Consider the following 12174-nt stretch of genomic DNA (forward strand, 5'->3'; position numbering starts at 1 on the left):
GTCATGTCTGGGTGGCAGAGTGGCTTGATCGGCCAGCTGCAGGGTGGAGTCCTGTAGACTGAGAGGCCAGGAGGCCAGGTCAGGGGAAGGGGAGGTGGTGAAGTCTCGAGTCCTTGGGCCCTGAAGGTGGGCAGGTTCCCCAGTCCAGCAGGGGCTGGGGGACAGCAGGGGCCGGGGGTCAGTGGGGGAGGGGTGCTACCTGCCCAGGCTTTGCATGGGGAGGGTCCTAGCCTCTCCCAGGATCAGGCCAGGGTTCAGTCCACAGCCCACTATGAAGGAAGCCAGGACTGGAATGGGGACTCCAGTGTCCATCCTGGCCTGTGACCGGCCAGGTGACATCAGGACCTGGGGCCCCCACGTCCACTGTGGTGAGGGAATCAGACCACCCTGCTGGCAGAGAATCAGGTCCCCAGCTGGGGACTGTGGGCCAGCCCGGCTGGGGCCAGCCCTCGGTAAGGGGTCCCTGTTGCTGGAAGGGTGGGGGGCTCCCCTTCACACCTCCCAGTGAATCTCAGCAGCAGCTTCTCCTGCATTAAATGTATCACCTGGTGGACGGAGCCACGTCCTCCAGAAGCAGGAGGATGGTGGCTGGGGCGGAGGCCTTAGATTCAGCAGAGTCCAGCTGACCCACCGTCATTGCCTCCTCACTGGGCTCTGTGAGCTTTATTTACAAAGTCAAGGACGCAGGCTCTCCCCCCACCACTGACCTTCACCACCCCTGGAACCAGTCATTCTTGGAAGAAGTAAGTGAAAAGACCCTTCCAGAGCCCCCGTCCCCCCCAGCCCTGGTCCACAATCGCAGGCTCCTCTCCTGGGCTTCCCATCGTCAGTCTGAACTCTGGTTGCCCGTGCAGTCCTTGCTCTTTCCAAGGATTCTTCTAAGAAAAGGCTGCTGGCCAGGAAAGTGCCTGGGGAGGAGAGGAAACTGGACATCAAGCCCAGTCCACCCAGCTCTGCCCAGCGTGGCCCCGGTCCACCTGGCTGCACAGTGGGGATGTGGCTTGGAGCTGCATTTATCTGGGTTGGGAAAGGCAGAGCAGCCCCCCGCTCTGTGGGCGTTCAGGGGCCACGATGCTTTGGCCAGAAGTTACCTGTCACCTCCGGTCTCCTAGAGTCTGAGTGCCTGTTAGAGAAGCCGGGAGTAGGGGACGAACGTGTCTCCGCTTTGCTGGGCGTTGGGCCCGACCTTGCCACATTCGGCTGTGAGGTTTCCTGGACACAGAGGTCAAAGCCGGGGTCTGGGTGGGCGGGGTGCAGGCTCTGTCTGGAGAAGCTGATGCCCTGGTATGTCGGGGCTGCCTTCATCAGTTGCCATAGACTGAAATCGACTTTCTTATAGTTCTGGAGGCTCATTCAACCCTCCCAGGGACAGCCCGAGACTTGGGGGCATAGGGGCTTGCAGGGGAGGCGGCTGAGTGGGGAGCAGAGCCAGTCTGGAGGACCGGGAAGCCTGGAATCTCTCCTGCTTTACCACAGGGACCTACCTATAGACCAGAATCAGGGTTCCACAAAAAAAAACAAAGCTCCAATACTTTGGTCACCTGACGCGAAGAGCCCACTCATTGGAAAAGGCCCTGATGCTGGGAAAGATGGAGGGCAAAAGGAGTAGGGGGCGGCAGAGGATGAGATGGTTGGATGGCATCACCAACTCAACAGACAGGAGTTTGAGCAAACTCCGAGAGATACTGAAGGCCGGGAAAGCCTGGCGCTGCAGTCCTTGGGGTCGCAAAGAGTTCGACACGACTGAGCGACTGAATAACGACAAGAGTTGCACAGCACTCTCCCGGGAGAGACCTTGAGAACCAATTGTTGAAGATGAGAAACTGAGGCTTGCCAGAGTCTCTAGTGGATGCCGTTTTGGGATCTAAGAACAGGGACGTCTCCTGGTCAGAATGCCCACCCCCACCCCACCCCAGGCCTGGGATCCAGATCCAGAAGGAGGAGGGGAGGGTTCTGAGAGCAGAGGAGAGAGGCCGCTAGTCTGGGGAAGGGGGGCCCAAGTGGGTCCTGGTGGCAGCGGGGTGGGGGCAGGAGCTCTGCTGGTAGGGAGAAGGCTTGAGGGGACCGTGAACATGTCAGGAGATGTCAGATGGCAGAGCTCGGATGGAATGGTGAGCGCCCCCTGACAGCAGAGACCCTGGCTTTTTTGTCCCCTGCTGTGTTTCCAACACCTAATGCCAGGCATGCAGTAGGTGCTCAATAAATGTCTCCATCATTTATTAAAGCCCTGGGGAGGTGAGCTTTGTCTCCCCAGCAGTACAGCATCCCTGCCCCCATGCTTCTTAGCTGACAGCTCAAGCAGACAGCTCACCCCCCCTCACCTTCACTGTCTCCGTCTCTGAAACAGGGGTAATAATAGTTGGTACTGACTCTGAAATCACCAGAAGGGACACTTTTCCCTGGAGTATCTTGGACTGCAAGGAGATGCAACCAGTCCATCCTAAAGGAAATCAACCCTGAATATTCATTGGAAGGACTGAAGCGGAAGCTCCAATACTTCGGCCACCTGATGTGAAGAGCCCACTCATTGGAGAAGACTCTGATGCTGGGAAAGATTGAAGGCAGGAGGAGAAGGGGGCGACAGAGGATGAAATGGTTGGATGGCATCAGCTCAATGGACATGAGTTTGAGGAAGTTCTGAGAGATGGTGAATTACAGGAAAGCCTGGAGTGCTGCAGTCCATGGGGCCGCAAAGAACTGGACACAACTGAGCTACTGAACAGCAACAACGATGAAGCCAGAGAGAAAAGCTCCCCAAGTCTGAAGACTGAAGGCAGAAGGAGAAGCAGGCGGCACAGGCTGAGATGGTTGGATCGCATCACCGATTCAGTGAACACGAATTTGAGCAAACTCCAGGAGATAGTGAAGGGGAGCCTGGCTTGCTGCAGTCCGTGGAATCGCAAAGAGTGGGGCATGACTCAGTGACTGAACAACAACCTCGAGGGCAGGACCCACCCACCTCTGCTGGTGGTGCCCCCACCCCAGGCTGGGCACAGGGGCGCCTCTGAAAGTCCCCCCACTCATGAACTATACAGTACATTCTGCTTCTGATGGCCTGGTGCCCATCCAGCCTGAGGACTGGTTGTCCAGCCTTGGGACAGTCACTGAGAACCATCGCATTGCAAAGCCTTCGGAGATGACCAGTCTAATCGCCAGGTGATGCTGGTGTCACCGTGGGTGGTGGGGGCTCAGGCCTGACTCCAGTCTCTTTCTGCGACTGTCAGCCAACAGTAAGCCACCCTTTGGCGTGTATCCCACAACCATGTGAATGGTCTCGTCCCACCTCCCCTCAGCACGGGGGTCTTGCCCATCTCAGAGAAAGGAGACATGGGTCAGGTACTCCCCTCAGGGCTCTCAGTGCCTGGGTGGGGCCCCTCCCGGGTGTCCATGCCCCCAGAGTGCAGAGCCACTGGCCGGTGGGATTCCTCAGCGAACTGGAGGGATAGTCCCAGCCTGCTGTGGGGAGCACCAGCCTTTGCCACCAGGGGGCGGAAGTGCCCCTCCAAGCGGGCAGGGTGCAGCCGGCTGAGGTCAGCGCCAGCAAGAGGTCCACGGAGCTGGCGGCTGGCTGCCTCTTCTCCACTCCTGTACTACCCCTGGTGGCCTAGAAGCCTGGAGGCCTGGGTTCCAGGGCCGCACGGACTTCCTGGCATCCTGCTCCCAGGTGTCAGGCTGTCCATCTGTGAAGTGGGCACATGACTGAGCCATGCCCAGGGGTTTGCAGAGTCCCTGAGATACTTCCGAGCAACCCCAGGCGTCACCCTCAAAGATCCTGGCCGGGGTTCCTAGCCCCGAAGGACTTTCTGATGCCAAGTCCCAGTGCCTTGAGCCCATCCTAAAGGTCATTGCCAGTCCTTGCACCTTGACCATGAAGACAAAACCTCTGGACCAGCCCCTCAGCACAGTCACCTCGAGGATCGAAGACACCTGGGCCGCCATCTCCTGCCACAGCTACAGGGGGCATGTGGCTCCTGAAGGGCTTTGTCGTTGTTCAGTCACTAAGTCGTGTCCAGCTCTTGGCCACTCCGTGGACTGCAGCACGCCAGGCTTCCCTGTCCTTTACCATCTCATGGAGGTGGCTCAAACCCATGTCCATTGAGTTGCTGATGCCATCCAGCCATCTCATCCTCTGTTGTCCCCTTCTCCTCCTGCCCCCAATCCTTCCTAGCCTTAGGTTCTTTTTCAATGAGTTGGCTCTTCACATCAGGTGGTCAAGGTATTGTAGCTTCAGTATCAGTCCGAATGAATAGTCAGGGTTAATTTCCTTTAGGACTGACTGGTTTGATCTCCTTGCAGGAGAAGGGTTTTATGGGATCTCAGTCCCATGTCCCTCAACCCCATCCATCTTACTGATGGGCAGACCAAGATCCGAGAGGTCACCAGACTTGATGGCAGGTCCAGTGGACCCCCGTTCTGCCCAGGGCTCCCTCCCCCAACAGAAAGAAAAGCCCTGTGGGTCCCCCTTAGTGACCAGGGTCCTGCACCAGGTACTGACCTCCCGCTGGTGGGGGAGGGGCTGGGATGAAGTTTCGCTCCTGAAGGAGGAGAGGATGTGGTTGATGCCATCAGGCCTGGCACAGCTTTTGCAGCAAGGTTACTCTGGCAGCCTCAGGGGTGCATGAATGGGTACCCCTGTCTCCCATTCCCTTGAACAGAGGGCATTCCCTTCCCTGCATCCCAGGCACACACGGGCCCAACCCAGCCCCACCCCGCCGTACGGTTGCTCAGTCCCCAACCCCTTACCTGGTGCAGAAGCCTCCATGAGTGAGTGGAGGGCCCAGTGGGCACCGGGAGACCTCCTGCCTGCCTGCGGGGGCAGCATCCCAGTCAGAGTGGTCATGTGGGGCCTCAGGCCCGGGAGGCCCGGTCATCTGACATTTCCCAGGAAGCCAGAAATCAGGGCTTCTGTGTCAGTGCTCCGTGGTGAAACCCTGGCTGTGGGCAGTTTGGGTGTTTTGTTTTTCTCCCCCGCACCGCGAGCTGTGCAGAACACGTTTAGGGGCCGGACTTGGTCTTTGGCCTCCCCGTTGCCCTCTGCTTTAGGGGCTGGGATGGTTTGTCTCCTCCCAGCCTCTGCCTCAGATTCTGGCCCTGGGGGCTGCCTGCTCCCCTGCCTGTCCAGCCCCTACCCACCCCGAACCCCTCCCTGCCTGTCACCAGCCCAAACACAGAAGACCCCTGGGTCTCCACTACACCCCCAGCACTGGGCCGTTGGTTGCAGACGGATCGTACAGAGGTCTGCTGCTGGGCTTAGGGGGTGCAGTTAAGCATTTAGCACCGACGGGGCATGGCTTTTAAATCCTTGAGCCAGCCAGCCCCACCTCCGGCATTTCTGGCTGGCCACTTCTCCCGGCCCCTCCTCTTCTAGCCCCGCTCCTGCCCCGCTCCTTGGACTGCCCTTACCGCCCACATCCAGAACAGTCCAGCCTCCCTCTGCACTGAGCTGGCCCCTCGTGCCAGCCAGGTCCTGCCAGTGGCTGAGTTCTTCCCATCTGAGGGCACCGAGCGCACGAAGCCAGCGCCCTCCCCCGAGAGCCTGCCTCCAGCTCGGGAGCCCGCCCTTCACCCTGTCCACCGGGATGTGAACGGGCCCTGGTGGCTGTCTGCTGCATTTACACCAGGGGCAGTGACAGCGGTTCTGCCTCTGTCCAGGGCGGCAACTCTTTTTCTATGTATAATTTTATTCATTAATTGACTCTGCTGGGTCTCCTCTGCTGCAAGGGCCCTTCTCCAGCTGCTGCCAGCAGGGCCTCTTCTCCCATTGCACACACAGCCTTCTCGTTGCCGTGGCTTCTCATCGCAGAGCCACGCTGTGGAGTGTGCAGGCTTCAGTAGTTGTGGCCCGTGGGCTCAGTAGTCACAGTTCCCCGGTTCTAGAGCACAGGCTTAATAGTTGTGACGCAGGGGCTTAGTTGCTCCGAGGTGTGTGGAATCTTCCCAAACCAGGGATCTACGTTGGCAGACACATTCCTTACCACTGAGCCACCAGGAAAGCCTCAGTGTGGCAATATTCACAGTGCACTGAATCCCCTCCCACCTGTGAGACAGATATTTATCCATCCATTTAACCAAATATTTCCCGCATACCTATTGTGTACTGACCTCAAGAATGCAGTGGTGAACTATATCATAGTCCTGGACCCCCTGGCTTAAGGCATCGCATGGAGAAGCCATCAGATGACCAGAGGGAACCCTGAGCCTAACCAAGGTGAAGGCAGTCAGAAGGGGGGGGCGAGGAGAGGCAGGATGGTCCTCCAAGGATTCCAGGCTCTGGACTTGATCCCCAGGGCAGTGGGAACCAGCAGGAGCTCCAAGCGCAGGAGGGCGCATGGTATGCCGAGGATCACCCTGGTCACCACCTGGAGGACGGGCTTGTCCCGTGGCCTGGGTGGCCCCAGGGAGACCAGTCGGGGTGTCTGTTGTCCTGGGCTGGGGAGGTGACAGTGGAGGTGGAAGGAGCAGACAGGATCCACAGTTGTTTCTACAAGGGCGTGGAAACCACCAGGTCCCTCCTGGCCTGTCATTCACGCTGGGTCATGCAGGTCTCAGCCTTGGGGGTGATGTCCTCTGGGGGAGTCAGAGATCTCTGACCCCTTGATTCTGAGCTCAGAGTCAGGGGGCTTGCTGGGCAGAACTCTGCCTCCCGAGGGTGAGGGTAATGCCTGGTGTGCAGTACGTGCTTGCGAAACGTCGGTTGCTTTTCCCTGGACAGTGTCTCCTCCCCAGTCCATACACCTCATATGAGGCTCTCCTTGCTCCTGGAGCCACAAAAGACGCTCATTGGTTGCTCAGCCTGCGCTTGGCAAATCATCCCACCTGGGGCATTCAGCAGAAAGAGCCCCAGCCTTGAGGGGGCAGGGGGTTGAGCCAGACCTCTCCTCCACCATCACCACCTCTTCCACACTGAGGTACAGATTCTAGCCTCTGAGTGGGGACGGTAATGTGGACCTACACTGTGTCGGGCTGAATTACCAAGACCAGCGGAGTGAGGGAGGGGTGGCGGCAGGGGCTTTGGCTCTGTCATTGACAGGGGGAGGGGGGCAGGTATCTCATACAGAGAGCCTGGATGGGGGCCTGGGAGGCCCCCGGGGCTCAGTTCCATCTTCTGTACAGCGTTGGGGAAAGGGGGTCTGAGCACCCTTCCTTCGCATGCTGAAACTCTAGGCTCTGCTCCTCCTCTCCCCCAGTGATGCACACGGGACACATTTACAGGAAGACGTGAGGCCAGGCCTCTAGTGGTAAAGGCCTTGCTTCGGGAAAGGCCGTGGGAACGCAGGAGGGGTGCGACACTGTCTTGCCCTGTCTGATGGAGAGGGCAAGGGCCAGGGAGCCCCATGGGCATCCCAGAAGCTGGAGGGATGTTTTGCCATGGGCTCAGGAGGCCTGAGTTAGGTCCAGCTTTGCTGTTTGTTCATTATAGCGTTGGGCAGGTTCTTTCACCTTCTGAGCCTTGGTTTTCTCAACTGGAAAATAGGCTGAAGACCTCGACCTAGTTAACCTTCATGAGAACCAGGGAGAAGCCTGTGTCCACATGGGGGGGTCTTGATAAATCTGTCTGGGCGCAGCCTTTAGTGGGGAGGGATGGAGAGGTAGGAGGCACTTGGTACACCAACCGCAGCAGGGGTCCTGGGCCGGGCACGGAGCAGAGCACCGTCGGGATGTGGCCGCAGGGCCTATCGCGGGGTGGGCGATTGGGGTCTGATTGTGCAGTCGTGCGTGTTGGTTTCTGGTGGGCACTTGTGGCCCTTGGAAGAACAGAGGGAACCCAGAGCGCGACTCCAGGAGGGCGGACTCAGGCGCTAAAGCCTTTTACCGCTAAGGCTGCCGTGGAGGAGCCGGCCCCGCCCCCAGCTCGTGGCCCCGCCTCTACACACGCCCTCTCTGGATGCCACGCCCCCAGCTCGAGGCCCCGCCTCTGTGCACGCCCTCTTCAGAGGCCACGCCCACGCCCCGCCCCGGCCCAGCACCCCGCCCCCTCAGTCCGGCCCCGCCCCCGGGCCCCTTTTGCGCCGGGTCCGCGCGGTATCAGCCGAGCTCCGGGCGCTGCGCGCCGCGGCCGTTCGGAGCAATGATTAACCCGGCGCGGCGGCCGGCGTGGGGCCCGGGGCGGAGGCGCGGGGCCGGGGCGGGCCCCGGGAGGGCCGCCCGGCTTCCTGCTTTCGCCCAAGTTTCCTCGTAGAGGGCGCAGCGCCGGCTGGGGCCCGCGGCGCGGCGTGGCGCAGGGCGCGGCGCGGAGCGCGCGTGGGCGCGGAGCCCGCCGCCAAGGGAGGTCACCATGAGGACTCTCCGCAGGTTGAAGTTCATGAGTTCGCCCAGCCTCAGTGACCTGGGCAAGAGAGAGCCGGCCGCCGCCGCCGCCGCGGACGAGCGGGGCACGCAGCAGCGCCGGGCCTGCGCCAACGCCACCTGGAACAGGTAAGGCCGCGCCCTCCCGGCCGGCCCCCGCGGATCCCAGAGCCAGGGGGCGGCGGGGGCGCCTGGAGCGAAGGACTGTGCCCGGGGGGCAGCTCTGCGCCTCCTAGGGTGCGGAGAACTCGCTCCGCCGGAGTTATGCGGGCGGGGAGGGAAGTTTAGTGCAGCGTGTTTCTAGAACGGAGGGACGAGACCGCGGGCCCAGGGCTGGTCCCAGGGACACCCCTACCCCACCCCCGCAGCTAGTGGGTGGCGGGGTGGGCCCGAATCCCGCAAGCCTGCCTTCCTCCGAGGGTCTTCCCACGTCTTCGCCCCCCATGCCCCTGCTCATGGCAACCTGGGAGGTAAATAGAGCAGGAAGTATTTATCCCATTTCGCAGATGAGCTTCGCGGGCGCAGTCGATGGGTTGCTCTGCTTCCTGTTTCTGCGTTTAGGTCCCTTTGGTCGGGAGTGGGGGCGGCCGGCTTTCCCTTGAGCGCGGGGGGAGGGCCCCTGCCCTCCCAGCTGTCAGCAGGGGTGCAGCAGCAGCAGCTGCCTGGCATTCCTGAGACGACCCTCCCCCAGCGAGCCCTTCCCAGACAAGCAGGGGCCGTGGGAAGTCCCACCCCCACCCCACCAGCTTTGTTTGAAGAGCGAGGCTGAGGGAATCCGGAAAAAGAGACGATTTGTTTAGTGGGGTTTCCCACCGTGTTTGCTCAGGAGCCCTTTTCAAAAACAGATAATTTCCACCGAAAGGAAAGTGGGAGGGGAGGAGAAGAGAGGGGCGCAGGCTGTCCAGGGGGGCTGTGGATGTGTACCGCCCCCACCACTGCACACGCCCTGCCAGATGCTCCACCGTCTGTGGTCTGGGCCACCAGGAAACCAACTGTCAGCGTGGACACTCACCTATTCCTGAGCGCGACGGGAAGCACGGGGCTGCCAGCCTGAGACCAGCCTCTGCGCCCTTCGCTTCTGTCCTCTACCAGGTTGCGAGCGGCTTGAGAGTTAGGGACCTGTCGGCCTCAGTTTCCCCATGGGTCAGCGTTCCTTCTTACAGGACTGGTGTGGGGATAGGGAGGGAAGGACTCCCCTTGGGGCATCTCCTGGGCCCAGTGCCCGCGTACAGTTCCTCCACGCGCAGCATTGAGAGAGAAGCAGTCCCCCTCCTCGACTCTCTGACCTGATCCAGCCGGAGGAGACAGAGCTAATTCACATTCCAAGTCTGCCTCTTCCCTGCTTGAGAGAGTCACTGAGGCTCCCTGGTCCTCAGTTTCCTTGTCCTTAAAATGCCCACCTCCTAGGCTGTTGTAGGGATTAAAGGTGAAGATCTATACTCAAGCCCTCAGCGTGTGTCTAGCACGTAATAGGTGTTTGGTAACTCACGACTCAAGCTCAAATTCACTCTGGGGACATGTCAGGGTGGGCCTTGTAGGGATAGGTTTTAGGGGGGGCCTCTCATGGGTTCCCAGGTGGCACTGCTAATAAAGAACCCGCCTGGCAGTGCAGGAGACCTAAGAGACACGGGTTCAGTCCCTCAGTCAGGAAGATCCCCTGGAGAAGGGAATGGCTACCCACTCCAGCATTCTTGCCTGGGGAAGCCCATGGACAGAGGAGCCTGGCTTCCGTCCGCAGGGTCACGGAGAGTCCAACACGACTGGAGCAGCTGAGCGCACGTGCGTGCTAGAAGTCTACTGGTTCCTGACTTCCACCAACAGCAACTTTCTCCTGCAGTGCTCACCGCTACTCGGGGGTCTCCAGGCAGAGGTGGGGGCACCCTAGGATCGGCTCTGAGTCTTCCGGAGCCCAGGGGGGTGCCTGTAGGGAGAGGCCACATGGGCCCGCCCCCCCTCCCCGCCACTGTTTTTTTTCTTAACCTAAAGGAACTTCAGGACCTCAGAGCCATTCTGTGCCCCATCCCTGGCGGACTGTAGGGTGTGGCCCGGCCGGCAGCCAGCTCCCCCAAGGCTCCTAACCACCTGGCCTTGCACCCGTTGCAGCTGGACCTGCCCGGCCACACTCCTGCAGCTGAGCCCCTGCAGGGGGCCCCTGGCTCACTTTGCCTGCTGCCAGCATAACCCGGGGAGGGAGATACGATTACCCCCATTTAGAGGGGAAGAAGGAGAGGACCAGGAGGCCTGCCCGCACTGATGCCGCACAGCACAGCGCCTGCTGTCCTCCCCCTAGCAGAGAGAGCCCTGAGTCAGCGAGGGACAGGGTCTTCCCCACCGGCGCTCCACGGGTATCACCAAGGGGCCGGGGCCTCTTCTAGCTGCAGCCTGCCTGCTGGTCCACCCCACTCCTTGCAGTTTTCCCCAGGACAACAGCCTCGGGGTGCAGGGCAGTGCAGGACCTGCCTTGCTGAGCTGTGGATGCCTCATTTTGAGTCCAAAGTGAACCCCCTTTCTCTGTGTGGCCATGTTAGTTTCCCAGGGCAACTGTAAAAAAATTGGCACAAACTTGGTCCCTCTCTCTAGTCAAGGCTGTGGTTTTTCCAGTGGTCACATATGGATGTGAGATGAGAGTTGGACTATAAAGAAAGCTGAGTGCCGAAGAATTGATGCTTTTGAACTGTGGTGTTGGAGGAGACTCTTGAGAGTCCCTTGGACTGCTAGGAGGTCCAACCAGTCCATCCTAAAGGAGATCAGTCCTGGGTGTTCATTGGAAGGACTGATGCTAAAGCTGAAACTCCAGTACTTTGGCCACCTCATGTGAAGAGTTGACTCGTTGGAAAAGACCCTGATGTTGGGAGGGATTGAGGGCGGCTGGAGAAGGGGATGACAGAGGATGAGATGGCTGGATGTCATCACCAACTCAATGGACATGAGTTTGAGTGAACTCCGGGAGTTAGTGATGGACAGGGAGGCCTGGCGTGCTGTGATTCATGGGGTCGCAAAGAGTCGGACACGACTGAGCGACTGACCTGAACTGAGCTGAACTGGTGGCTCAAAACAACAAACTCCTTCTCTCCCAGTCTGGAGTGCAGGAGTCCAAAATCAGGTGTCCGCGGGGCCTCCCTCCCTCTGGAGGCTGCAGGGGAGGGAGTGTCCTTCCTGCCTCTTACAGTTCCCCATGGCTCCTTGGCCTCTGACCACACCGCTCCATTCTCTGTGTCTGTCTCCACCTGTGTCTTGTCCTCCCTCTCTTTCTTCTTATACAGACACCAGTCGTTGGATGTAGCGCCCAGCCTAAATCCAGACTGGTTTTGTCTCAGAGTCCTTAACTAATTACGTCTGCAAAGACTCTGTTTACAAATAAGATCTAGGGCGTTGGGAGGACATGAATTTCTTGGAGACCCACTGCAGTGACCTGGGCCAGTCCTCTGACCTCCCTGGGCCTCTGTTCCCTCATCTGGATGTGGGACAAAACACAGAGCATGTGCCCGTGACGGGGGCACCCACGCGCCAACTGGCCATTCCTTCCTTTGTCCACTCATTCACCCACTGGCACTGTCCCAGCCCCAGGCATGGAGTCGGGAGTCGAGGAAGGGGGTCAGGAGGTACACAGGGCCGCAGGTAAACCCACGAGGCCTGAGCAGGTGGTAGTCAGTGCTAGGAAGGACACAACCATGGGGGAGTGTGAACACTGGCCATGCGCGGCAGGGGACTGCCCTCCCTTCTCCCGTGGGTGCGCAGGGGAGCTCTGGGTGCAGGGCTGGCCCACCAGGCCACACTCATGAACCAGAAACTAGAGCAGAACCGTCGGAAGCTGTTTCCTAAGCCCCTGCGGCTGCTTTCCAGGGTGGGCTTGTGCCTGGGCCCGTCCCAGGGCTGGCCCTGCAGAGG

The 12174-nt window shown here is 59.9% G+C and overlaps 1 protein-coding gene across 5 annotated transcripts in view; it reads left to right on the forward strand.

The window, feature by feature from the left end:
• The window catches only part of PRR5 (proline rich 5), a 53581-nt gene that overhangs the window by 19040 nt on the left and 22367 nt on the right, over positions 1-12174 (forward strand). For all 5 annotated transcript variants that reach the window (XM_069581756.1, XM_069581755.1, XM_069581753.1 and 2 more), the window contains exon 2: positions 8293-8415. In XM_069581756.1, coding sequence (XP_069437857.1) covers positions 8303-8415 — 113 coding nt within the window. In that variant the 5' untranslated portion in view covers positions 8293-8302. The remainder of the gene's footprint in view (positions 1-8292; positions 8416-12174) is intronic.

The sequence above is a fragment of the Ovis canadensis genome, chromosome 3, assembly GCF_042477335.2.
Source record: "Ovis canadensis isolate MfBH-ARS-UI-01 breed Bighorn chromosome 3, ARS-UI_OviCan_v2, whole genome shotgun sequence".
In the NCBI taxonomy this organism is placed as follows: Eukaryota; Metazoa; Chordata; class Mammalia; order Artiodactyla; family Bovidae; genus Ovis; species Ovis canadensis.